The sequence below is a fragment of the Anopheles coustani genome, chromosome 2 (genome assembly GCF_943734705.1).
Source record: "Anopheles coustani chromosome 2, idAnoCousDA_361_x.2, whole genome shotgun sequence".
Classification (NCBI taxonomy): Eukaryota; Metazoa; Arthropoda; class Insecta; order Diptera; family Culicidae; genus Anopheles; species Anopheles coustani.
Window position 1 is genome coordinate 67,442,680 of NC_071289.1, and position 25,893 is coordinate 67,468,572.

The 25,893-nt window shown below is 43.8% G+C and overlaps 1 protein-coding gene across 2 annotated transcripts; it reads right to left on the reverse strand.

Moving 5' to 3' along the window:
- Positions 1–25,285, reverse strand: LOC131267624 (ubiquitin-conjugating enzyme E2 W). Of its 2 annotated transcripts, XM_058270543.1 has the most exons (6): positions 2,326–2,460; positions 2,068–2,159; positions 1,575–1,677; positions 1,390–1,475; positions 1,154–1,299; positions 1–1,083 (listed from the first exon to the last, which is right to left on the reverse strand). In XM_058270543.1, the coding sequence occupies exons 1-6, from the start codon at positions 2,455–2,457 to the stop codon at positions 1,070–1,072; spliced, it is 573 nt and encodes a 190-aa protein (XP_058126526.1). In that variant the 5' UTR covers positions 2,458–2,460; the 3' UTR covers positions 1–1,069. The 2 variants fall into 2 exon arrangements, with proteins under 2 accessions (XP_058126526.1, XP_058126527.1); XM_058270544.1 differs by lacking the exons at positions 1–1,083; positions 2,326–2,460 and adding an exon at positions 25,072–25,285 and having other exon boundaries at positions 1,137–1,299.
- Positions 25,286–25,893: the final 608 nt, after the last annotated feature.

The window sequence follows — 25,893 nt, forward strand, 5'->3', positions numbered from 1 at the left end:
TATGTTAAGTAAAATTGCTTGCATTTTATTCTATTCTTATCGATTCGATCACCCTTACATCCAAACAATAAACTCTACATGCTAATGTTAAAACAAATCCTTTGACTTTTGTGTTGTGTCCGTTACGGCCAAAGCAATGGAAAATTACATGTGTGTACCAAAACAGGGAGGGACCCAGAACTATGTGGCTAGTAGAGCAGTAATAAATACAACTAGTACGCATTCAGAGCAATTTTACACTATCAATACTACGGTAATTAAACAGACTACATTTGATTGATCTTTTTAAATATTTTTACAGCGCCTACTTCTTTTATGCTATCCCTTGACTTACATACATGTATATATGTTTGCTTTTTGTTTGCATTTATCACTCAAAACTCCCATACTTTCTTCATGACTGTCCATACCGATTGCTTTAGTTGTTTTGTTTTTTGTCGTTATGCTGATAGGTGGGAGCAAAAACGCAAGCATTTGTGCCGGTCTGGTCCCTGCCGCTGGTAGAAAGACGAAACCAAATCTCAAATGGTGATCGACAAACGTGAACCCTAACACTATGGCGTCCGCGTACCATTTGTTTGCCGAAATTCCTCCGCCAAGATAACAACTCGCTCAGAATATAATGCCACCCCTCGGCGCCGCTTATCGTGTCGGGGTTTCATCTCCACACAAATCATAAACTCTGAGCTGTAACTAGTATTATCGTCAGGTTTAACGACCTGAAGGTAGTTCGACAGATTACTCCTATAAGGTGTGACACGGCACGGGACGTCATAGTGTTAATGCTCCTCCACAGACTGCCGTGGTTTGCCGTGGCAGCAAAGCGTACGTATCGTTGTGACATTCCGCAACCAGTAGCGCAACCTTTCCTTACATATACTGTTTTGATTGAATGTTCCAAAGAATAACAACCTACATTTTAGGCGCTAGTTTCTATTCGTTCGTCCATGCGGCCGATGTTGGCGATTCGTGTTGTCGTGTCGAATAAAATTAAGCGTTGGAATCGACTGAACATCGGCCGCCGTATGTCGCATCAAGCTAGCGGCCAGGCGTATGCAAACGCTGTCTTCTACACGGAATCGTCTGAAAGGAAGAAAGGGGGAAAACAATTAATCATATCATTCTGCAAAGAAGCTTTATTTCTTCCACCTACCGTGGTACCACCATTTGGTTTTCTTAGGATTTTTGTTACAAGTCTTCACGTAGATCCCGTTATCTGGCGGGCGCCGCTTCTCTCGACAGCTACTTAACATCGACGATATACTAAGACAGACTGATTGTACTGACAACGCTGGGGACCTGGTGGGAGCAGAGAAAACGAAACGTCGATTGTCACAATCTAGCTCTTTCTAGGGAAATACAAAAAATTTTAATCTAAAAGAGCCTTACCAATCGTCCGTAAGGATCGACAGGCAGATGTGTCCGTTCGAGTAAACGTGCGGATGAACTGGTATATTGGAGCCTATGAACGTTACCTAAAAATAGAAAAAAAAGCGAACAAGAGATCGAATAACAGCGGTTAAGCTTTCATTTCACAAAATCTCGGTTGTTTCTCCTCAGTTGAGAAGCTTTACCTCCGGCGAGTCGAACGGATACTTGTTGTTAAACTTAAACAGCAGCTGGAAGTGTTCACCTTCGTATAACGTTCCTTCCACACCGTCGATGTTGATAATCCACCTGATTGGGGAGAAAAGAAAAATAAAAAGGCTTTTAACATTCATTCTTTAATGAATCATTCTCTAAGTAGCAATAGTGGGCAAAAAATATACACCAATTAGGACGGCAATTAAAAATAATAGTTGAACAATATATACAGAACTGATCCTGAATCAAACAAGAATTATGGTGAAAACTATTTTTAATTATTTAATGTGAAGGAAATTCCGCCCAATTGCAATAGTTTTAAATTTTTTAAAACTCAATTTGATGAAAGAAGGAAGGATTGTAAGGAAATGATTTAAATTAGAATTTTATTGCTTATTCCTCTGTAACAACTACGAATATTGAATTCGTTAGAAGGCTATACTGCTTCGAAACCAAATAATGGCACTTGGCAAAATGACTTACTGAGTTAGATTTTGGCTGACACTATCCTCATCCACAGACACTCCTGGCGGGGGTTCCTTGATTAACGACATCAGTTCTTTCTGCAGGCGTCTCTGCAAGGACAAAACCGATAAAAGGATGTAACTAAAGGTTAGTACAAAATGGAGAAAGTGCAACTGCATCAAAGCGAAGATCATATAGTTCTAATGAGATTGGACTCAGTTGGCAAAGACATCATGCGGGCAGCGGACGTCCTGGATCAAGCGTAGGAAAACTTGCCTCCCAACGGCTATTGTCAAGGATCAGCCTGTTGTTATCCTTGGCCGCATCCTGTATGGCGGCGGTGGTGGCCGTGGAAATCGTTTCCGATTTCGACGGTTTCTCCTTGCGCATACGCAGTCGGTTGAACATTTTCGGTTTCACTTTATTCTTCTCGATTCAGAACTACCACCCCGCTACTTCTCGCCGCTGTGGTCCACGAGGCGCTCTTTCCTCGGTCGAGCGATCTATTTCGTTTCAAGCTTCGTTCACTGACGTTTTCAGCACAACAATGTTTTCACTGCTGGTCAAGATGGGCCACTGGCCACGACTGCACACTGCCAGGCTGCTGCCAGACCCCTAAGACACGGTGCGTACGGGTTTTGGTTTGTCCGGTGGAGCATTTGATTGGGATTGGCACTGATTTATTTCGCGGAATTGGGCGCACACTTTGAGCTGCTCGAGAAATTGGCGGGACACCCCAAGATAACCCTGGACACGGGAGTTGATTAGAAAACGTAAGTGATCGTAGGGGTTGCATAAGGATTAACCGGTCAAGTGTATTTCGTTAGTTAAGCAAAACATTTCGCATCGGTGATTCAACATATGTTTTTTTGTTTTTCTTGCGAAATTCCCTCCTTCCCGGTCAGTCCAACCGGAAATGTCAGTTTACTTCTCGTTCCATTATCGGGTTGTTTGCAATGATTACTTCACCAGAACACAACAAAGATGTTCTCGGACGATCGTTTAAGACAAAGAATGTTATCAAGCGAATTTCCCGACCAATTGGCGCAAGATTACTCAGCAGGAAGTGGACGGAAAGATCGTCTTTCCCTGGGTCAATTGAACTGTTTCGCAGAACGGCAAGATCATTTGAGACGGCGAACAACAAAAAATGTATAAAATGTGAATCATATTCAACGATTTTACCATGAATCACCGCAAAGTTTGATTCTCGCAATTTTGATAGCGGGTGAAATTTAAATAAACTCAACTAGTTAATAACACATTCTCACTAATAACTTACTCTCATATATTGCCTTTTCAACTTTTTACATAGATCTCAAAGCTATTTCAACTGCAGCAAAAGTTAATAAAGTTTGGGGGGCTTGATTTCAAAATACTACCCCACCGATCGGCTTAAACTCGCTCAATGGGAACGGGAATGCCGAACGGTTAAATAGCGCCATGCGGCTAGAAGCCGGTCCCTAGGCCGCTCGCTCAAGTTGAACTTTAGAACAGGGTGAGTCATAAATTTTGCAAACGATTGCTGCAATCGGGGCGTTTTTATTTTTGCTTTATTGTTCAGGTTCCACAAGCTAAGCGCCACTGTGGCGTTAGAGAGGACGTGGAGCTCGGAGTGGAGTTTTTTCTCTTACTGTTCCTTCTGCGGTCGAAATTGCGCCTAAATCGGAACGCCGTGAAACCGTTGGCGCAATCACTTCGGCACACGAGAAGTCAAGAGGGTGAGCAAAAGAAACAAAACGAAAAAAAAACCATCATAACCGTGCGCCAGCGAAATCGAAAGCGCATTCGCAAGCGCATTTGCAAGCGTGCGTTGAGGCGCGTGGTCACATGGCGGGCCATGCACTTCATGGTGGCGCGTAAAATGTGAACTATCCGCCGCCGCCGGTTGCTTTATTTTATTTTATTAGTTTTTTTTTGCGCACTGCCGTCTTTACCGCCGGCTCTTTTTTGCGTGTGGCGTCGGTGTTAAATTTCAATGAACTTCGTTGCGTTGAAGGTTGCAGCGCGGAGCCGTAAGTTAAACACGATCGGTGCGCTGTTGCCCGAGCCTGCCCCGGTGCGCTACCGTTCGCAAAGGAGGAGAAGAAACCACAGAACCCCCCAACACCCCGTCAAACGCATCAACAGCGAAAGAAAGAAAAACCAAATGCAGCTGCATTTACCGGGCAACGCAGAGCTTCACTCAACAGCACTCGTAAAAAATAAAGTAAATAAAAGCGAATGCAAATAAAAATGCACATGGGTGTAAAACTAAACCAACAATTTCAAATAGGCAAATTAATCACTTTTGAGTGCTGCGCTCGCAAGATGGCCAAAGGGAAGGGACAAAGATCTATCCAAGCTTTTTTTTTCGATCCATTTGCGTTGGCGAAAAATCAGTATCTTTTAGACAAAGATAAATGTGCATATTTTTGCGAAAACGAAAAACAAACAAGGGTTAGCAAATGGTTCAACTCGCAAATATACATGATTTGTAGAAGAATAACGATTGCCAGAAATATATCGTTTATTATATATTTCTATCAACTTTGGAATTTATTTCAACGGTTCATAATATCTTTTGCAGCTTCTTAATATTGGAATTATATTAATGTATTATTTTGTTTTTAATTAACTCGTTAGCCGATGTGTCATTTAGTGAAAAACTGATAACACTTTATTTATAATTTTAATGCATTGCGTTATTATTTTCTATGGATGAAATATGTAGAAAATTATTGTACTTGAGTAGGAACCCAACTAAAAAGTAAATACAAATTTCTGGAATTCTTTAAAATCGTAAATTTTTCTTTATACCTTTTTTACAAAACATGAGCTATTAAAACGCAATAAATCACTAAAGCTCCTATAAAATCGAATCGAAGATCGAGAATCTTTGAGTTTCGGTACATAGTGGGACTTACGAATTTAAAGTCTTCTACACCTCTTGGATCAACTCAAGGGTCCAACGTAGCATCCAACCACTGGCGGCCGATGAAAGGCTCTCCATTGCATGAAAATGCATCTTGTCAATAACTGCGACCATTGCCCGCCCGGAGCGAAAAATATTAATACTTGACAGACCCGAAGGCTAGGCGTTCCTAGTCAGCGTTTCGCCGGGGGGGGCGAAAATTTGTTTGCTTAACGCCATAAATCATGCGTAAATCCGGCCCTCGTTGTAGCCATTAGCGGCGATAATTGTACGGCTTGTACTTACTCCGTTCGGCTGATCGCGGGACCTGTTCCTACAGAAGAACACCGTCTCGAACAAGCCGCCAGAAATTAGTACCGCGCGACGCACTCGCAACTGATTACACCGACAAAGCGAACGAGGTTATGTCAACGACGGCGCGTGTGTGGCGGCAGATCAGTCTCGTAGGTTCGATTCTCCGGTTTTTTTCCACCTCCCGCCTCGAGATTAATCGGCTCACGTGAGGTGAAAGGGGGCAAGTTTAAGGGCGCACAAAACAAATTAACCCTTACGAAGTAATAGAATTTTCCATTCGCCTATTGACGTTACACTAGGACTAGGAGGAGGAGGAAAAAAAACAGTCAAGACGCAAGACATCCAAGCATTACGAGAGTCAAGTGTCCAGCATTACCCTATGTACCTTTTACGAATAGGGGGCGTCGCCGTCATTTGAATATCTCTACCGTGGCTCTGATATCTGCCGCCAAGGCATTATTAAATATTCATTAAAAGCTGGTGCTTACCAGTAACCGGTACCGAGCGTTTTGATCCACCTGACGTCGGTTCGCTTAGATAATTGCGTTATGACATGGTCGATCGTATTCTAATCAGTCTAGACAATGATTACAGGAGCTGGAAGATGCTTTCTACTGACGACGCCAACGTCAGCCGCTTTTCGACTTAGCAGGATTTAGATGCATTTTGTACCCAAGAGTCGACGAAGATAAAAAATAATTGAGGTCATTCCCAGAAAACGACTCCTTTCAAGACGAACCGAATTCTCCAAATCCCATAGGGGAAAGTGTAGTTAGATTGATGGGGTACAATGCACCAACAATTTAAAGGGGAAAATCAGTTCATTAAATGAACTATTTCTATCAGACAGGAGTTCGGCGTGGGTTCGTATCCCAACCGAGACCGGACCCTCCCCTGTACGAGAGGACTGACTATTCACGTACTAAAAGGGAAAAAGTCCCGTTAAGGAACGTGCAGGTATGACCAAAGATGGTCGTTTCACCAAGAACAAAAAAAAAGATAAGAGTATCAAACCTTGAAAATTTTGGATATTTGTCATGGATGGATTGCAAAAGATTTCCGCTTCAAGAAGAATCAATTAACCTCACAATAGGTAAAAAACAACAAAATATGGCAAGACCTGTCGAGAACTAGTCAACGTAGTCTAAGTTCCTGTTAACTTTTTGTATGAGATTTTGAAAAAAAATATGTTGGAAAAAGAATAATTTCAAGTTGAAGCTAACAATTTCCTCCATGTGTTGAAGGTTGCTGGCATGATCTCCTTTCGAACGGCACACGGTTATTTCTAAAACAACTGCTTGCTAAAGACATATTTCAACCATTGACACCCATTCGACTGCCCACTCCAAGCGTAAAACACCCTCTCCAAGGGGTTGCACGTGCATCGTAAAACAATGAGATATCTGTTTAGCGTTAAGCATAATTTACTTAACCCCATTGCGGGCCGATATTTATTTGCCCTTAAGTCGCATGGTCCAAAGACGACGACGACGACGTTTTGCAGCTGCAAGCCAGACGATTGGCATGGCGCAGAGCATCATCATTGATGCTTCCGTCGCGATGTTAAACTTGCATCAGCTTCTTTCTGGGACGCCTGCTCCCCATTAGAGAGACTTAGAGGCCAGTTGTGCACAAAACCCGTTGCGCACAGGGGAAGGAAAAAGGGCACGCTGGGCCGATCCTTCAGGGCTAAACTACGCTAGGGGAGGCCATAGTGTGCAACATTGTGCAAGTGAACTGGAACACGCTGTATTATCGATCGGTACGACCTACGCTGGCGATAACCTTTACCAGATGGCGTCTGGGCCCCCTTCTGGGCTCGAAAATAAATAGCAGAAGGTAAGAAAGGAGGCCACCGGTTGTTTTCTAAACAATCGGTTCCCGTACTACTTTACTAATGCGGGAATTGGTCGACTGGTCGCTTAATAGTTATGTTTACCTCGCTCGAAAAGTGTGAATGGCGAGAGCGAGTCGGGCGGTAAACAGGGCGTTTAAGATGCCGAACCATTTTCCACGATCAGCATAAGAAATGCATGGCGTATTGGGGTTTATTTTAATCCAAGGATATCCTACATTATTGGATGTGATTGGCTTTAACGAATGTTGGGAGGCGCACTATTCTTGGGTTTGATGAAAGGTCTTCATGAACTCAATTATTAAATCACCTTAATTTAAAATAATTTCCTTTACTAAGAAGAAAGTTAACAGGCTCTCTTCAGTGATTGTCCAATGAAATGAAGTAAACAATCTACTGAATAAAATGAAAACAGCTACGTGTTAGCTCTTGTGATATTTACCTACCATGTAACACCATTCTCATGACTAATGTTTCCTATCATAGCTGGAAACATGAAGCGAGATATAAGCTTAAAAATATTATTTTTCGAATCAACTTCCCCTTCTTTAGCAAAACAAATATTATTCTTTATGCAAAAATGTCTCACTTCTTGAGTTTTATATAATCCACACACACAGTAGCACAGGCAAACACATGCTCATAAAAAAAACATCCCCAAATTAAAAACACAAGGTCAACATGTTCCGATGACCTCACTCCACCAATTAATCAGCTGTTGCACATGTTGTGTCCATGGCGTATCAACATCGTATCGGTTACTCCCGGTTCTATTACTCTCCCCGCGCGCTAATGTAAACAATCCCCGCGGTCGTTTCCGTCCCCAAGGTTGGACACTACGAAAAGTGACCACTTAAATAAAAAAATAAAAATAAAAAAAAAACAAAACAAAGTCCACCAAAAACGAACGGCCGGAGAGACTCGTTTCCAGTGTTTGCTGATAAACATGTGTCCCGGCGGGATTCTTCGAGGAGGTTCATTATGAGAAGCGATTTATGATCCCCTTCTTCGCCCCTCGGCGTAGCGACATTAACCCCGGGTTGGCCCGGGGCCAAAAACATGTCTTTCGAAAATTGAAACCCTGACCGCCGAACGGAGACGAAACAGTCATATATTTATTTTTCAGCAACATTTTCGAAAAATAATCGCACGGTATGTATATATGTTGATACCGAGTCGTTGTTTGTCGGATTAAATATGCTGTGATCCGACAGAAAGCTGTCGCAAACCAGCATCGCTTCTTTGACAAATCGATGAGGAAAATAAGCTTGAAGAAGCCAAGCAAAAGGACAAACAAAAACAATCGCCAACGAACCCGGAAAGACAAGGAGCACTAAAACACATACGGAAAGGGATCGTCTTAGTATCGGGTGTGAAAAAATGGATGCTGAATTAAAATGAAATATTTATTTGCTCGAAATATTTCAAATCTCTCTTCCATCCTCTCTACACACTCGGTTGAGAGTGTCTTTTTCGAGTGCGAGGAAAAATCATATGGCTTTACAAACGCTTCGTCGTATCGAGTGTCGCGAACTATGGGTGCGAAAGTGTGATCGCAGCCCGGGGACGCCAAAACAAACGGCACGAGTTTTAATCTGCTACTTTATTGGCGGGGGGTTTTTTCTTTTTTTGGTTTTGATTGCTGTTTTTCTTCTCCCGTCGAAACACTGCCGAAACGAAACGACGACATGGAACCTCCGCGATCGTTGGGCTGGCACACAAGCAGATTAACAGCTGCTCGCTATAAATTTATTCGCAGACCCTCTGGTGACATAATTGATGAAACAACCGGCAGCGGAAGTGATGTATCGTGTCGTGTAACAGCGCGTTTTGTATGCTGTTTGGGAATGACATTGATTTTCGGGAGGTTTTGCACAGGAAAGGCACCAAAACAAGGTATGTTAAGGGAAGAAAAACATTCTGTACCTTCGATTTCCCGTACATTGCTACACAAACTGTACGTCTTTATTCACCCTTCTCTCTTCGCAGCAGCATTATGGTAGCTTGCCAGCAAACCAGTCGACGAACGGATGTGGAATATATATATGGAGACAAAGGCGTCGTTTGCATAATGATCGCGTGCTAGCATAAGATCGTAGCTGCTTCGATCGACGTAAATACCGTGAAGTAAACAGAGAAACCATCAGAAGAAATAAGTAACGATCATCTTCACGTATCGAGACACGGCAACTGAACGCGCCCCTTGATTCTTAGTAAAATGTTCGCATCCGGGCTACAAAATTAGCTCTCTCGCGGCGCCAGCTCTCGCTGCCAAGTCGCCAAAGTGTTAACCGAACAACATGACGACAAGAGGAATCAACAAAGTGCTGTTAGTTTTGAGTGAATTCAATCGCAACTTTTGTAAAACGGTGACGATCGAAATCGGGAACCATGTACCGTAAACACGTTCGATGTTTCTTGTGTCAAACTAACGCGGCGGACGAAGAGAACGAAACGTCGTGACCACACAAGTCGTGATGTGCGTGATCGTCTCTGGTACGAAGAAAAAGGCACGGAAGACAACATGTTGCGCTGTTGTCGTCACAACACAAAGCGAGTTCAAAGCAACGACCAAGGGAACCGCGAATGTTCGAATCTTATCGTTGCAAATATCCACAACAAAGTTCGGCCTCGCAAAAGGCCAGATCTTGCGTTGAGGCGAAAGCAAAAGTTCCCGACCTGCCGCAAGATATTTTGACGTAAGGTGTCTGGGCTCGCCAGCGGGAAGACAAGACCATTCGGGGGAAAAAATATAAGTAACAGCACAATAACAGTCTTGCTATTTAAGCTGTAAGGATCTTCAAGCGTAATAACGCTTCAGAAAAAGGTTATTAAAAGTGGTATAACAGGAGAAACATTTAGCCATTAATATTGTAGAGCCTTAGTACGATTTGTAGATCACAAAGAAGAGCAACATTGTTACGGTGTATTTACTTTAACATCAACGATGACATAAAACACTTCACAACTCTTTAAATGGATTTCAATGCAACAGTAGCTGCATAAGCCTTTAATTCATTTCTGATGGCTTATGGCGATGGTTGGGGATACTATCAACTGCGGCGATAAGAAGACCCTCGGTCATATACATTCCACTCACTTATGTCACGGATGAGAGCAAATGCAGGGAAATGTCCTCTGCGCTGATAACGGTGTTTTCAACCCTTGCCAGTCATCGGGTGAACAATCGTATGCAGCTTTTATTTTTGGTACACAATTGTTTTGCATGATAATCAAGATAACATTTACCCGGGAACCATTAACTCGTTGGGGTGGGGTGCAAAAATGAGACGTTACAACCCTTTTCAAAAACACATTAAGATGCCTTCAACGGTGGGTTGAGCAACCTTGGGGGTCCTTTATTCTATAAAAAGAACAACACAAATATGTCCCGTAAATCGTGTTTGACCGCAAACTTTTTCCACCATATTGCTGACAGCTGAGGTGGCAAACTATTCTTCCAACCAATGATGGTCGATGGTTGACGAGAAAAGATTTATTCATGACACCCGGTGTCGTAAAAGTCCGGTAAAAATATACATTCCCAGCCACACGCACCACATCGGCGGATGAAGACATTCACCAGGACGCGCTTCGGTACTGATAATGTCGGCAAAGGCACAGAAAGAACACGAAGCATAAGGAAGCAAATCGATGGGCCCGAACGGCGGCAAGAATAATCGAATCGAAACAAGGGCGGATGAGTCAACAAGTGGAACCAAGACCATCGGCACCAATGTATCTTAATGTCTTATAAGCGCCTCCCGTCGGGGACTCCACAGCAAGACATCCTGGTTGCGGGTTATTGAATGATTGTCCAACGATCAATATCGATCGCGCGTGTGCGCACCGTTCCGTGAAGTTCCCCTCCTTCCCACCACTCCCCCGACGATGGATCGATTGAAACCGGACTGGATGTTCTGATGAAATATGGCACATTGATTGCCGGAGCAGAGAAGGCACAAGGCGATGCAATTAGGCTAAATTGAATATTCATTTCATTTGTTTCTTACCGAAAGTGGAAAAGAAAAGACAACACATGAGGGAAGCACATTCGAGGTGTTCGATAGGGCGGTGGTGGTGGTGGTCTGCTGTTTCGTTGGGGGCTTTTAACACGTGTTCTGAGAGCTGAGTTAAACGAAACGTTTGCTCACTTGTTAAAACCCCAGGGGTAACCTTCGTCGGAGTCCGATGCTCTGCCGGAGGGACTTTCACATTCGGCGGGTTTTTGTTTGTCGTCCAATTTGGAAGGCAATGTGTGATCGTCAAGCTGGAGTGCATTTCAAAAGCAAGCAAGTTTTTCTACTAACGTTTCCAGATGATTCAATTGTGTTAATGATTGTTTCGACCGATCGAAGATAATTGAAAGCATGGAAGTGTATTTGAAGAAGTCAAAACTATCCATAAGTAAAGTAAAATGGCCTAAGATATTTCAATAGCCATTGAGAGAACTCTGAACGATCAAAAAATGCAAAGAAAAGTTCTACAAGTATTGAGAAACTAAATTGTACTACCATTGGACTTTCAGCATAGGACAGCCGAAGTCAAAATCCACATGCAAGACACATAGGTACACACATTCCAAAAAGCATTGGAATATTTCCAATCTACTCGCTTATGCTGCCACTTTTCGATGGACTAGTTTCCAACCAGTTCTAAAACCGACATTCATCCATCCGTTAAATCCATTTCGCCCGATGTCGCAAAACTTGATCAACTTGAACGTCACATCGACGTCTGCCAGGGGCCCTAATTTTTGCGCAAAACCACCACGATGTGATGGTAACCTTCTGGGCGCGGAATCACATTTTCTGCACGATATGATCGGATGATTGTAGGACCAGTTTTTCCTACGATCCACACCGACAGCCGCGGACGGCCTAGTTTGACAAGTTTCAAGACACCAACCACAGAGGAGGGGGTTTGTGAGCTCACACTGCGTCGGATTGGAGGATTGCGATGATGACGATGATGATGATGATTATGAACAATTCACACCCGAAGGCAGAACGTGTTCTTCGCCCCCAATCCAATCGATCATTTTCTGGCAAATAAATAAACATTGGACCGATGAAAGGTTCGCTTTAGAAGCCGGAGTAGTGCGTGGAGTTGAAGAACTGGGTGTTTGTGGTCACGATCCAAATGTTGTAGCATTTTAAGAAGCGCGTGCGTGTTGAGTAATGCAAGAAATAAACGGAGTGTCTTTCTATTGCTCCAAGGGGGGAAAACAACACGGACATAAAGATAGCGGTATGTTTTGTAAATGGAGAAATTCATCAAATGAAATTTATCTCCCACTGACGATCGTCATAAAGATAAAAACAAAACTGCAGAAATTTAATGTCGACGAGATAAAGTAGGTTCTTCAGAAAACCCACCAGAACAACGAGTTGTAGTTCGGTGTTGCTTTCAACACGACGCGGCTTTCGACCTCGCGGTCTCTTCAGAGACTATTGCGGCGAACTATAAACCACCGGAAACCTCCATGTTCTTAATGGCCGTCCCCCAGACGGAGGAGTGGTTTTATGCGCTCGATTCACACCCAACACGCATCGTTCGTTCCCGAAGTGAGGTCCCTTTTTTTCCACGGCTTTCGCAGACATCATGAGAAATTAATGCAATTAAGCCGCACGCCCATAATCCGCCTCAATTTGGTCTGAAGTCGTGCTGAGGGCAAAACGGTGTTGTTCTCCCACGTTGGTCACGGTATTTTGGGAGCACACAAAGGGCAGTGTATCTTCGTGAGGAAAGTCAGCAGAAGATACAACAAGTGCTAGATGCAAAAACAGCAAGCTGCAACATATTCGGTAACGGCGAAGGATTTTTCTCATCCATCTCAACATGTCTGAGACAACCTATCTAGATTGTTGCCGCACGATTCGAATTTCTAGTGCCGTCAGAAAATGGCGCTATTACTCAATTATTCTCTCAGATACACCATTTGAAGACCAATCATAAATGTTTGAACACACAATTCCACCATCGGTACAAGCTTTAGCACCTTATTAGTAGCTCTTCAGCAGCTTATTAACAGATGATAGCCAAATAATCTCTCAATAGCCACTTTCTCCCCTATTTGAGGTACAAGAATGACCGTACACTTGAGCCATTGGGAAGCGCGACCTCCCGTGCGTATCAATCTCACGTCATTACATTGACTGGGCACATTTCATCGACCATCGACCATTTCCAGTGTGCGTTCGTGCGCGGCCAGAAGCGACTTGCCAGAACCACTTGACGCAGGAATTAAAGATGCCCGACACGCCGACCGAGTAATGCGGTGCCGGGGCGTTGCTCGCTTGTCTTTCCGCGCTGAAGAGATCCTCATAAATAACGGCGAATTGAATTCGTTTACCACGACCGGAGAGCGGGATCGCTATCGCGATCACTTTAAGTCATCGTTAGGGACGCGGTTTTGATGAGGCGGGGAAACATTTTGAGAACCTAAATCCCGCACTCCGGACACGTCTCCCGGGGCGATCCGCTTAGTCGCGCGGCTTTCGGTTGCTTTCTTGAGGCGATGACACACCGACACGATTCGCAAAGTCGATTACATTGCACCGTCTCCCGTTGGCAAAGGCAAACTCGCCCCGCTGCGATCTTTGCGGATCACCAGAGACAGAACCGCCCACCGCCCAACACTCCCCCAACCCCATCACAATGTTTAATGCCGCGGCGATGGAGATGACTAATAAAATAAAACACCAGACACACGTATAAAATGTACACATCTCGGCGTTTTAGAGGCGAGCAGAAAGAGCATCGAACCCGATCGCCAGGGCTAAAGGCGTCGGGGGTTGGCCAGGGTACCACGATCCGCGGCAAAAAACCAACATCGAGTCGACGTCGTCTGGAAACTACTCTCGCTTCTAGTCTGGGGCCTTCGTCCCGGCTTCGTCGAACCATCATCAGAGCCAATCAAAAATGAAAAGTGGCCCCCTGATGGTGCGAGAGGGCGGGCGGGCATTGGCAGGCGAGATTTGTCTCGTTTGGGTTTGCGAGGGTAATTAAACTTTATGGTTGTGAACGTGGTTCGTTAGTACTTGGCGAAACAGGCGAACACGTTCACTTTCCATTCGAAGTACAGAAGAAAAGGGCCCAAAGGGCGCTAAGCGGAAGTGTTTCCTAACTGAACGTTCTTGGGAGAACAGTTCGTTTGTAAGGATTAAAATTAAAATAATTCACCAAACATAACTGAACGTTAAGGGAACTGAAAAACCGGATTCCGGAATCAATCGGAGAAATCGGAATTTTTCTCTGAACATGTGTCTCCTTTGAATTAATATCTTTGGTTTTATTAGACAAATGCTATGTTTTAACGATTTAATTAAATTTTTCTGTTAATCGTTAATAACTACTTTCGACTAGAATTGGGTAGATCAGGATCAGATTTATGAATCCGAATAACTCCTCTTTGCTTTGAGTGAAAGAATCTAAATGTTAGAATAAGGGATTCAGCGATCTTTAAAGGTTCGTGAAGGTTTGCATTTATGTTTTGGTCGCCAGATCACGATTTCCTGGAATTTTGGGAATCATCAGTGACTAGGGGTTTCAGTTTCCAATTCAAATGAATCTCGGATGAAGTATGAAAAGTGTCGACGAAGTCGCAAGTAAAACAGGGGTAAGGAATTGACCAGTCACATTTTGACGGCGCACCACCTATGCGTTAGTGGTGCACGGTTTTCCTGTAATGAGTTAGCGAGAAGCAGGGTCAACATGGCCGCATGGTCGCAGTCAAACTGTGACTCATACAGAATGCAGTATAATCACAGAAAATCGGTTCATATGGCCTTAATTAAGATATTGAGTTAAGGACCGGCTAACTCAATAGAGGTATATGTCTCTAGGTTAGCTAGCAAAGGTCCCAAAGGCTGAATTCAATAAGCGTACTGGAGTATTGACCAACCGTGGGCGGTTTTCGGATGGAGTTTCATTAGACCAAGATCACTCAGCACGAAAAGTCCTCTAACTCAAAAAAACGGAATAATTGACAACTTTTGAATACCAAATATAAATGGAGAAATTATTTCTTCTTGTAAAAAAGAAACCTAACTCAAAACGTGTACAGGAAATCACTTAAACCCTACCACAATTTTAACCCTCACCTCCCTGGCGCTCGAAAAAACAGTCGTGCAGCCGCTGCCAATTATTCTAACAAATCATAAACCATCGCTTGCCACCACCAAGTGGAAAGCCAAGAAAACAAAAATAGACCCACGCTCTCGGATGGGACACGTCTGGGGCCAAATGGGGTTTTCAGAAAACGACCTCTTGCACACTTGCACACGCACAACATTATATTCGCAACCGGTTCATAGCCCAAGATCGTTCCGCGATCGTGGCCGGAACATGCGGGTTGGACGGAAACGTCGTTGAAAATCCACAGCTGTCAGAGCACACGCCGCGCGCGCGGGTGGAAAACGGACGAGATTGGGCAAAAGGGTCACGAAAAGCCACGACATCCTTAAATTGCTTTGCCGCCCGGGTGGTACCCCATCGATCACCCTTCCCTTCGACCACCTTCGAAAACACGGTTTGCGCATCTGAGTGCCAAACTAATCAACCAATTAGTTGCGAACTCGCTTTCCACAAACCGCGGAGTGGATGTTGAAAGAATTTGGTTTGAAAAAGAAAAACTCGACCCCCGCGCTTGGTACAATGTTCTATTTCTTGTGCTGATTTTTTTTCCACTGCGTCCCATTACTGCCACAACACGCACTACTGCATCTTGAAGGCACGCAGCAAAGTGCAGCCAGACGATGGCGTAACAAGCACACACACGCCCCAAAACCGCGCACAATGTTGTGGCGATTGGGGCAAGCGCGCCCCGCATCGGAAGCGGTTGCGTTGGGAAAAGCCAACACGAGCTCGGGGTTTTCTCGACCGGAGTTCGCGATCGTGTGTTTTCCACAACGTGGTATTGCTTGGTGAGTGATCTTGAACCGGGCTCGGCCTTGTGCCTCTATGGAAAGAACGAACAGGGAAGCACACCCATTAGGCGGTTCGTCGAAATTTAGCTTCGGTGGTATTTCGGGAAAGTCCGGCGATTTTTGGAGAAAATCGAAAGGTTCGTGCCGTTTCTAAACACAACCCTAATGCCGTCAGAGATAAGTCTAGAATTGTTACTTGTCTGACATTTCATTGCACACATTGGCCCAAAGTCAAAGGTGGCATTCGTGTGCCTTCTTGGAGACAGGAAAAACAGGGAATGATTGAGACATTTCCATTAGCAACAAGTTGTGTTTAGGAAGCAGTCTCTAAAAAGAGTCTGCGAGAGCGTCTCGTCGGCGAAGGTCCAAGCAAATTAGCGCCCAACGACAACTCACTTCGTCCGGGTGACATCTTGTTGGCGTGCGAGAAAAAGAACATAAACAAAGTAAGGGAAAATAAACCTTTCTGAACGTCCGCATTACTCACCCACCTCATCGAAGGCATCGAAGAAACGCGGAGTGTATTTCTTTGACTGGGGCCAACTGTCATCGTTGTTCTCAGAGGATAAAAACATCACAGGTTTCCTTGCCTTCAGCTCAATCGCACCGTGCCCTACACCAAACGGGAACACAGTGAGCAGACCTTCACCCTCGAACAACAATGATTCGGTCGAACCACGCCGTCCGTAGGTAGCGTAAGTAAGGTAAGTGATCGTATCGTCTGCCTTGAAGATGCTCTTCCCGATCGCAGCCACATGTTGGTGGTTTCGCTGAGCGCGATGGTGATGACAGACAGAGACCAGGAACAGATTTGTGGTAATTGTTTGTGCAATGTTTTTGGTTTTCTATTTTCACCTATACCCGCAAGCAACAGCTCATACTTCGGAGAACCGTAATTCAATCGCATTGAGATGCTGCGAAAGCGAAAACATATTCTTCTGTTGGGTAGGGTAATTTTACATCCGATTGGTTTATCATTATAGAGATTAAATGTTCTGCTCAAAGATATTTTTATTTAAAAAATGCGTAAAAATCCCTATCTCTACACCTGATTACTTAAAATTTCTATATTTATTTGGCATACCAAAAAGGTCACTGATATTTTAAATAATAAACTGTTTGATGACTTTCAATCTTTTACGAAATCATCATGAAAAGCCTTATTTCAGGACACTTTCCATTTTATTTCCCTTAATTCCCAAACACAAGTTTGTTTTAAACTTTCTCTGCTGAAACTTAGTTTTTCAATCCTAATTTTTGTTGATGTTAAACAGCTCAACTCTTTTCTGTCTGTTTTCTTATTCGACAGCTGTACTTAACAACTTTTTCACAAGAAAATATGGTTAAAACTTACAAAAACATTTTTCGTACATGTTTGAAAATTGTAATTCAAATAACTTTCAACGAGTAGCGAAATTCTTAAATTATTGGCAGTACACGCCTAGCAGACCAGTGTCACCAACCAGTGCTTTTAACAACGAAAACATAGGTCGAATCGATGCGAAGAGCTTTCTTTCAGCGCTCATTATTCATCCTTGTAACGAGCCGATTATTCTACTGTCCCAAGACAACTATCCCGCAAACCCCATCGCACACCATCGATCATCCAAGTGGGACGTACAGATAAAACGTAAGCCGAGAAATGGTAAATTGCAGATGACTGGCGCTGCTTTTCTCATACGCTGTACAATGTGCATTCGCGACGGAAGGGAATGAAAAATGAATGACGAGCGATAAAAGAAAGGAGTCAATGCATTCGTTTCGCAGGGGGAAAGGTAGGACAGTGTGCCATTTTTGCGGCGGTTAAAAGATAGTTCAAGGAAATGAAAACTGAATTGACATCCAGAAGAAGGAAGAGCTGTTTCTTCAATGGTCAAAGTGAAGGTTATTCCCGTTGTTGTGCATGCAAAGAAGTGAAAACATTTCTACAATCCCACAATGCATCGTATTCGAAGGCAACCTTATGTCAAACTCATGGGCGGGTAAATTATAATTTGACCCATATTGTGCCACAGGCCTTGGAGAATAATGCTGTCTCGTAGATGAACTGCACACATTTGAAGGAACTCAAAGATAAAACGCTGTTTCAATATAGACGTTCCGTTGATTGTGTCACTTATCGCTCGTGTTTCCTTCTTATCACTTTATCTCTCATCGGGCAAGTTGAACGAACCGTGCACCGCTGGTTTATGGGGAAAAATAAAAAGATGAACTTCGTCGTGTTTTGCTGTCTGCGAAGCGAAACATGGTCCTCAGCAGTGACGCAAGCGATCTCCCCAGCGAGGCTGTGTTCTGTGTCTTCGTTACAGCATCAACAAAACAGCATCTTTGTACTACTTCCCCGCCCCACCGGCAGCCAGAGTGTGCATAACTAGAGACCAGATAAGCGTTCTAATTTCATACCAAAACAAACACTCTTCAAACGCGAAACCGCTCCGGTGGCCACTCTAGGGCACATGTGCGCTGTTTTCGATTAGGGAGCACTTTATTCTTTCTTTTGATTTTTGTTTTAACTGGATGGAAGCTGCTTTTTCTTTTGTGTGTGACCCCGTCATTGCACGATGGACAATAGTATGAAATCAAAATTTATAGTTTTTAGAAGTCTGAAGGTTTGTGGTCGTGAGGTGCAAAACGACGAAATGCATATTTCCGTTGTTTAACTTTCTCTTCTCGGTACCATTTAAAAAATAGTTTTCAAACCGTATCTCATAGAACCTTCCAACAATGAAAAAATTATGTCCAGCCAATTGCACTACAAAACTCCCACTGTGCGACCGATGAAGAAAGAAGAAAACAGCCGTTCAATTTTTAGCGTGCAGCGGCCGCCTCTTCTTGGTGGCACAAAATCGGGATGATTTCAAACAAACCATCGTGAAGCCGCGCGCTCCTATCCCGGTAGGTCCGTCCGCGGGGTCGGGATTAGGAAACTCATTACAACTCGCGCTGATTCTTCGCGTCCCGTGCGGCCACCCACGGCGATCAGCGCGCGGAAGGCAGGGGGCGAACAGCCAAGTTTTCCGTGCATGTGTGTGCCGCCTGTCTGTTGAATATGGTGCCGCTCGAGAATGCGTGCTCAGCTGGAGCAACCAAACCAGATAGTTCCGCCGTCCGAACACAAACGCACTGCTGCACGCGGCGGACTCACGGACAACGAACGATGGAACCCCCGCGGTGGAGCTGGATCCGAAGGGGTTTTTTTTCGGGGTTTGCATGCTGCACATAAACATACGGTCAAGGAAACGACTTCGCAAGTTTCCAATTTCCTGCTCACTTCACACGCCACTTGGCAACCAGACGTGCTGAAAATAGGTGCTTGCCATTTGTAGAGCACAGTTCTCGGGTCGCTCTGCTGGCCCGCAATGTTGTTGCCACACCGGGTAGTTTGTAATTTCAAATTGTGTTTCGAGAGTAAAGAAATTGATGCATTTGTTTCACAACTTTAGCATGAAGTACACACAAACAGTTCACCACGTTGGTAGTTTCTTTAAATGATACAAGATGATCGTTACTTCAAAAAAGCATTTTGAATGGAAACCAAAAATATATCAAATTTCTTTGAAAAAAACCCTAAAGCCATTGCTTTCCAATGCCTTTGACTATACAATTGTGATTCCCGTAAATGTATCGACCGTTACCTGAGTGGCATGAGAAAATAGATCGCCTTAAAGCGCACCCTTCATTACCTCATCGATTGCATCCTATTCGGTCTTCTCGATGGGGAGAAATGAACTCACAAAAGAACCATCACCGAACATTAGCATACATCAGCGCTCTTTGCAAACATCGCCACGCAGCACTCCCGATCCGAAGCACGATCGATCGATCCCTAGATGATGGTCTGAAAGTCGTAAAATACTTCCGGCCAGTGGAGTCACATGTGCGCGAGATGAAAATTCAAAAGCAACGTGACTTTGGGTTGAGAAGCGAACAAGAAGACGACTGACGTTATGATGAGTGTCGTTGCCCAACATCCTGTGTGCGTGCATAGCATTCCCTTGCGTTATGCTCGATACGAATCGTAAATTAGCGTCCCCTTCCCGCCCCTGTACAAACCCGTTGTAACCTCGGCAGAAAACGCCAGGGTGAAATAGTTCCGACAAATTATGGGACACCAAAAACCGCACAAATGTGACGGGAGTTGTCTGGGAGTAATTTAAATAGACCTACAAAGAGATAAAAATATATTTTTCCCTAACGAAAAAGAGCTTTACTTCAGTTTGCTTTGGCCACAGTCAGAGGTAGGTTAAATGCCGCCGTTTCATAAGACGTACACCGGGGCTCGATTTCGTGCGCACCGCAAGATCAAGTTTCTAACCCGTTTTCCGCATGCGTCACTTTCCCGCCGCATTCCCACTTAATTCTTCTTCAAGACTGTAGGTACACTACTTCGGTCCCGAGAGATCGGGGTGGAAAATGATACTCCACCCTCCCCCCCCCCCCGGAGTGATGACACAGTCGACCGCACGCGCGTTCGCAATTTGCCACTCTGGGTGGAAAAATCATTTTGCACCGTTTTTCACGCCTGTTAATTTCGTGTCCATGCGAGCATTTTCCTCGCCGTTGTTCTCGTTCCAGCTTCCGTTCGAATGCAAAGGCGTCCCAGGCGTTACACTGTTTCGTTTAAGGATGGATAGGATTTTCCAACCGGTGGAAAACAGTTGAAGTGCGGCGAGCAATCCACATATTTGTATAAACACACAAAAACCAACTCAACGACAGGGGGAATTTACACGCACACGTTTTTTTCGCCCGTGAAAAAAGCAAAGTGCAAATTTATTTTACCAACTGATCACCGATTTATTCTTCACGATCAACGTACACGTTCTGAACGCATTCGCGCGCGACAACAAACTGACGATCACTTTCCCGATGTGCCGTACCGATGCGAACTGTGGCCGCCGGAAAACTGAACAACTGATCAGTGGGGGGAGGACGACCCAGTGTCGTTGGCTCGCGTTTGAAACGCGTTAAAGCGCGAGAAAACGGCGAGAGCGCGAGAGAAGCACGCGTCTTTCTCGCGTAACTTGGAGCCGGTTTGTGGTGGAGATGTTTGTTTTGGTTCGCCGAGAAGCTGCTGCTCGCGGAGACCGATCTTCGTTGACCATGGTCATGCATGACGCGTGGGCGTAGTGGCCAGATAACGCTTCCTCTGGAGGTGTTTCTGTCTGGTGGTGGGGAGGATATTGAACCTTTTTCAATTCAGCACTTATCCATGCTCCAGGTCGAGGGGAATCGGACAAAGTTCCAGACGACCAGATTAATTTCATATCCATCACGTTTAAACCAGGAAAAAGGTTGGTAGAATTTCTTTTGTCCAGTAAATTTATAAAAAAACATCCCATGGTTATATTTCATATAGAAAAACCATTCAAGGACCTCGACAGAGAAACATAGGCTGTAGAACATTTAAAACCTAACCCAACTAACCGAAAAAACAAGGAGCAATAAATTATTTTTATCAAAACTGCCACCACGTGTCCCTCACTATGGTGCCCGGACCCTTCGAAACGCCCTTTTCTAAATTGTCTTAATCGATAAAGAATTGCAAACTTCCTTCCAAACCTTTCCCCCCTTCTTGACCAAACTGATAGCATTCGTTTTAAAGTAGGTACTAAATGGTTTGCAATTTAAAAACAATTAATCCCAGCAAAGATAGTAGGACAGGGTTCCGGAAGGGGGTGTGTGCAAGCCGGTTATTTCGTTGCACACATGAATGCGATGAGCACAGCGCAATAAAACACGCTGGAATTTGAAATGGAAAGTAAATTAAAGATAATTGTTACCGGGGATACTCGTCGGGTTGGTAAGACAACTTACTTTCCGTCCCATGGGATGAAGAATGTATCTTCTGGAGAAACTCCAGAGTGTATTTTTCCAAAAACAATGTACAAACAATTTTCTTAATTCACACCCTACAATCGCTTCGAAGTTAGGAAATTTCTGAAATTTCCAACTACCAATATATGATTACAACTAAAGGAAATTCGTTTGGCTACACTCTTGGCAGCATATGCTCGTCGCTCGCTTTTTAACAGCAAAAGGGAACAGTAACGTGCCATATGGTGCACTTACGCGATCAGTTGCAACGCAAAGGGAATCGACGGAAGCAGCCAGTCATAGGAGAATGCATTTCGCCATCGAACGTTTCCTGTTTTCGTTGCCACATGATGGATCCATTAATCGACCGTACCCCGGGTTGTAAACAAATGGGAACCCTTTTTTCTGGGAACTGTTTTCTCTTCCTGGCAGTCACATACATATGGACTTAGCTATCCAAACAAATCGGCTGCAACTCTTCTAGGAGTTGAGGCTAGGAGCACAATTCCGTTCGCTACATTTTGCACTTCAGGGATCGAAGATTATATCTTGCCCAAGTGCATCCAAGTGATGGTGTGCACTGGAGGTAGAAAATTAAATAAAAATCCATCCCCAACCCGAACAAAGAAACTGGTTATTTTCTGGGGCGCGATCTATGGGGATGCTTTGTTGTACAGCAGAAAGCCAACCGTTGTAGGGGTGCGTGGGACAGACGTACGGTCGAGAAGAGATGCAACTATATAAATAATCGCTTTGGTCCACCCTGGATTGGCGGTGCATTTTTGGCGCATAAGCCATCCAAGGCCAGTGAAACGAGCATTACCACGTACATCACGTTGTTATGGAAAATTAAAAGGATAATGATCGTTCCTTTATTTTTATATCCATTTCAGCCACTCTTGGGAAAGCAATAGTGAACATTATTGTTTTATTACCCTTGTAATAACAGAGATGATATAAAAATCACGTTTACTTCGTAGTTGATTCATAAGATCTCTTGGCGATCGCATCCCTTGATCGACATAGTACAAAGATTTTGTGAAATTGTTGTCTAAAACAAACGCAGTTGAAAATAGAACATAAAAAATTAAACATTACTACCCACAATATACATCCATAAAAGCTTAATCGGTTCGCCGCAACTTTTCCGTTACAAAATAGGGTCTCCCAAGCAATGAATATAAAAAAAAAGCAATGTGTCACAATTAATGAAGCCATAAATAAAGATTTCTGTCAACTGCTAATAAATTCAGAGGAAATTGACTAGCTGTAGCGGCAAAGGAGAAGAAAACCCAAATTTATCGAAATCGAAATCGTTATGTACTGTGTATCCAGTGTGACTATCGCATAAATTAAGCTATAGACAACTCTCAAAACAAAGTCTTGAATAACGAACCCCACATATAAGTATAAAATTTCACGATTCCCATCCGCAAACATTTAACGTTGAACCTAACTTAAATATTTTAAAGCATAAAAAATGTATATTTTCTAGTAGACCCAAACATTTCAGATACCGAGAGCATGACCAAAACTTTCAGGACAATTTCTAAAACTTATTTTACATTGATGATTAACACAAATCACGCAGCAACTCCAATATTTTTTCCGTCTTATTTTAACAGTTTAGAACAATATCAAAAATTCTAGTAAAAAAAGGGTGTTTCGGGAACCCAAGTTACATTTTTATTATGTGCTCCCAATTCCCCTAATACAGCAGTGGAACCATTTCGAAACCAATCGCCACGGTTTCGCGCCTGCTTAAGTGGACATCAAGGATTGTTTTGCTTCGTTTTGAATGGGAAAGGCAACAATCTTCTTTGGAGAAAAAAAAAGACCGTTCCGTTTACTTAGCACATAAGCATACACCATACCATCGGACGCATCAATCGCACCGAATCGTCCCGGATTGCGGTAAAGAAAACAAAGCGAAAAGAAGCGTAGCACCATCCGCCGGATCAGGGCAGACGGATCCTCCCTGTTGGGGTGGGGTGGCAATTCCTTACGCATCCCCCTCACCCTTCTTAGATAACTAACTCCTTACTTCATGTCGTTGAAATGGTGCGGCCACATGCGGCCGTAGTGTGTTTACCCAAAGTTTGACCTCATCTAGCGCCGCTTCGGCAAACATAAATAACCGAAACGGATTTCAAACGATTCTCGTTTTTCTCGAAAACGTGCTTCCGAAGGCGTCCGGCGATATGGTGCCGCAGTTCTTGTGTGTATACACACATACACACCCCATCCATCTCTTTCTCCCTTCATCTCAGTGCGATAGTTTTCTTTATCCGTTCCATTTGCGGGGAAAGATATGATTCACTGTTGGTTGTTTATCGAGTACCATGCCTGATGAAGACTGGTAGCATGTTCGGCGAGGGGTACGGGCGAGGGGTCCGGTCGAGGAGGTGGTTGGTCGCTGGGCGCATTGTTTGGCGCTTTTCGTGACGCTGTTTATCATATCTAATTTTAATTGTTTATCGATTAGATTGGTGCTCCAGGGAAGTTGGTTGCCAGCAGAGAAAGTGCATTTGTTACATATTTTAGCTTTCATGCCATCATTTGTGTGTGTTGCACACTATTTCCCTCAACAATCTTCGAGATTTTCTTCCTCGTATATCGGAGTATGATATGCATGAATGATGCACGTGATTTCCTTGTTGCACAAACAACAAAACGGGATTACTTTTCATCGAAGGGCCTCCTCCATACGGACTTTGAACAGGCGACGGTATTTTAGTAAGGTACACAAAGGTGCACACTGCCTCCACCACAAATGGCACCACAGATGGTATGACGCACACGTCTATCGATCCTGGCAGTGTGCCAATAACCGGGAGCAGAAAAAAAAGTCCAGCTTAACCTTGAGCTCAGTCGTAGCCATTCGGCGTAACACGAAGATAACCCTTCCTCCGGCGATAACAACCGATGGTACCATGTGTCCTAATTGCTGGAGAACCCCCGTAGTATGCAAGCCTTGATTAATTGCATTGAACTCGATTCGTGGTTTACACTAGTCACAATCCATTTTAATCACAGTCAGCTGATGGTTTTCCTTCGCTTTTTCGCCTGCTGCGCCTGAATATTCGTTTGGTAGTTAGGCGCACATTCCGTCACACAAACTGCCATTTCCTTTGTCGCTAAAGTGCAGTAGCAATATTGCCCTTTGCTTTTTGGTGGTGTAAAGAATAATCAACTCAATCAAGCACACTTACCTCGGACGGACTCATTGCCGTCTTTCTGGAGCTGTCAGTTTTGCTCATAGATTCAAGGACTGCCTGCAGTATTTTCGCACGTAAAACCCGCCGTTGCACCGCGGAACACCGTCCGAAACGAACCCCGACACTACACCGAAATCACAGATGGAGCCGATGAAAAGCCGTCCCGGGGAAATGTTTGTTTTGTTGCAATTGTACTTCACCGTGCTTTGCTGTGGAAATTACTAAACAAACGCACGCTGATCGAACTGTCAAATGTGACGTCAACTCAGGCCGTGGTCTACTACGCTTCTGCACCGAATTGAAACCAAAACAAACCATACCCAAGTCGTGGTCTACAGCTTTCTTCAACGAACAAATGCATGCTTGATATTTCGAAAAATAATTAAAATATTAAGAAGCTAAGCAAAGCTTATAGCTTAACATCTTATTGCTTTCGGGGCAAATAGGAATTTTTCAAAACTGCAAATATCCCCAACAGATAATATTTGCTAAGCAAAGCACCAATTGGCGCAACCGGGAAAATGGTAGACCACAGCCTTTTAGGTAGGGTTGAGCGTTCCGACTCGAACCTAACAGTTCCTGCTGCTGGACTCATTCTGTTTGAAGACTTCGAAACAAAACGATGGTTTGATACTTTTATCATATAGTATTCTTTTAAACATTAATTTTAAATTGTAGTAAACATTCTGCTTGGATGAAAAATTGCGATGACCGGAAAATTTTTCTTCACTTAGTAGTCAGTTCCTTAAATCCGTTTCAACTAAATGATCCGGACTATACACAATGTAATTATTACCGAACCGCGAAAGGGACTCA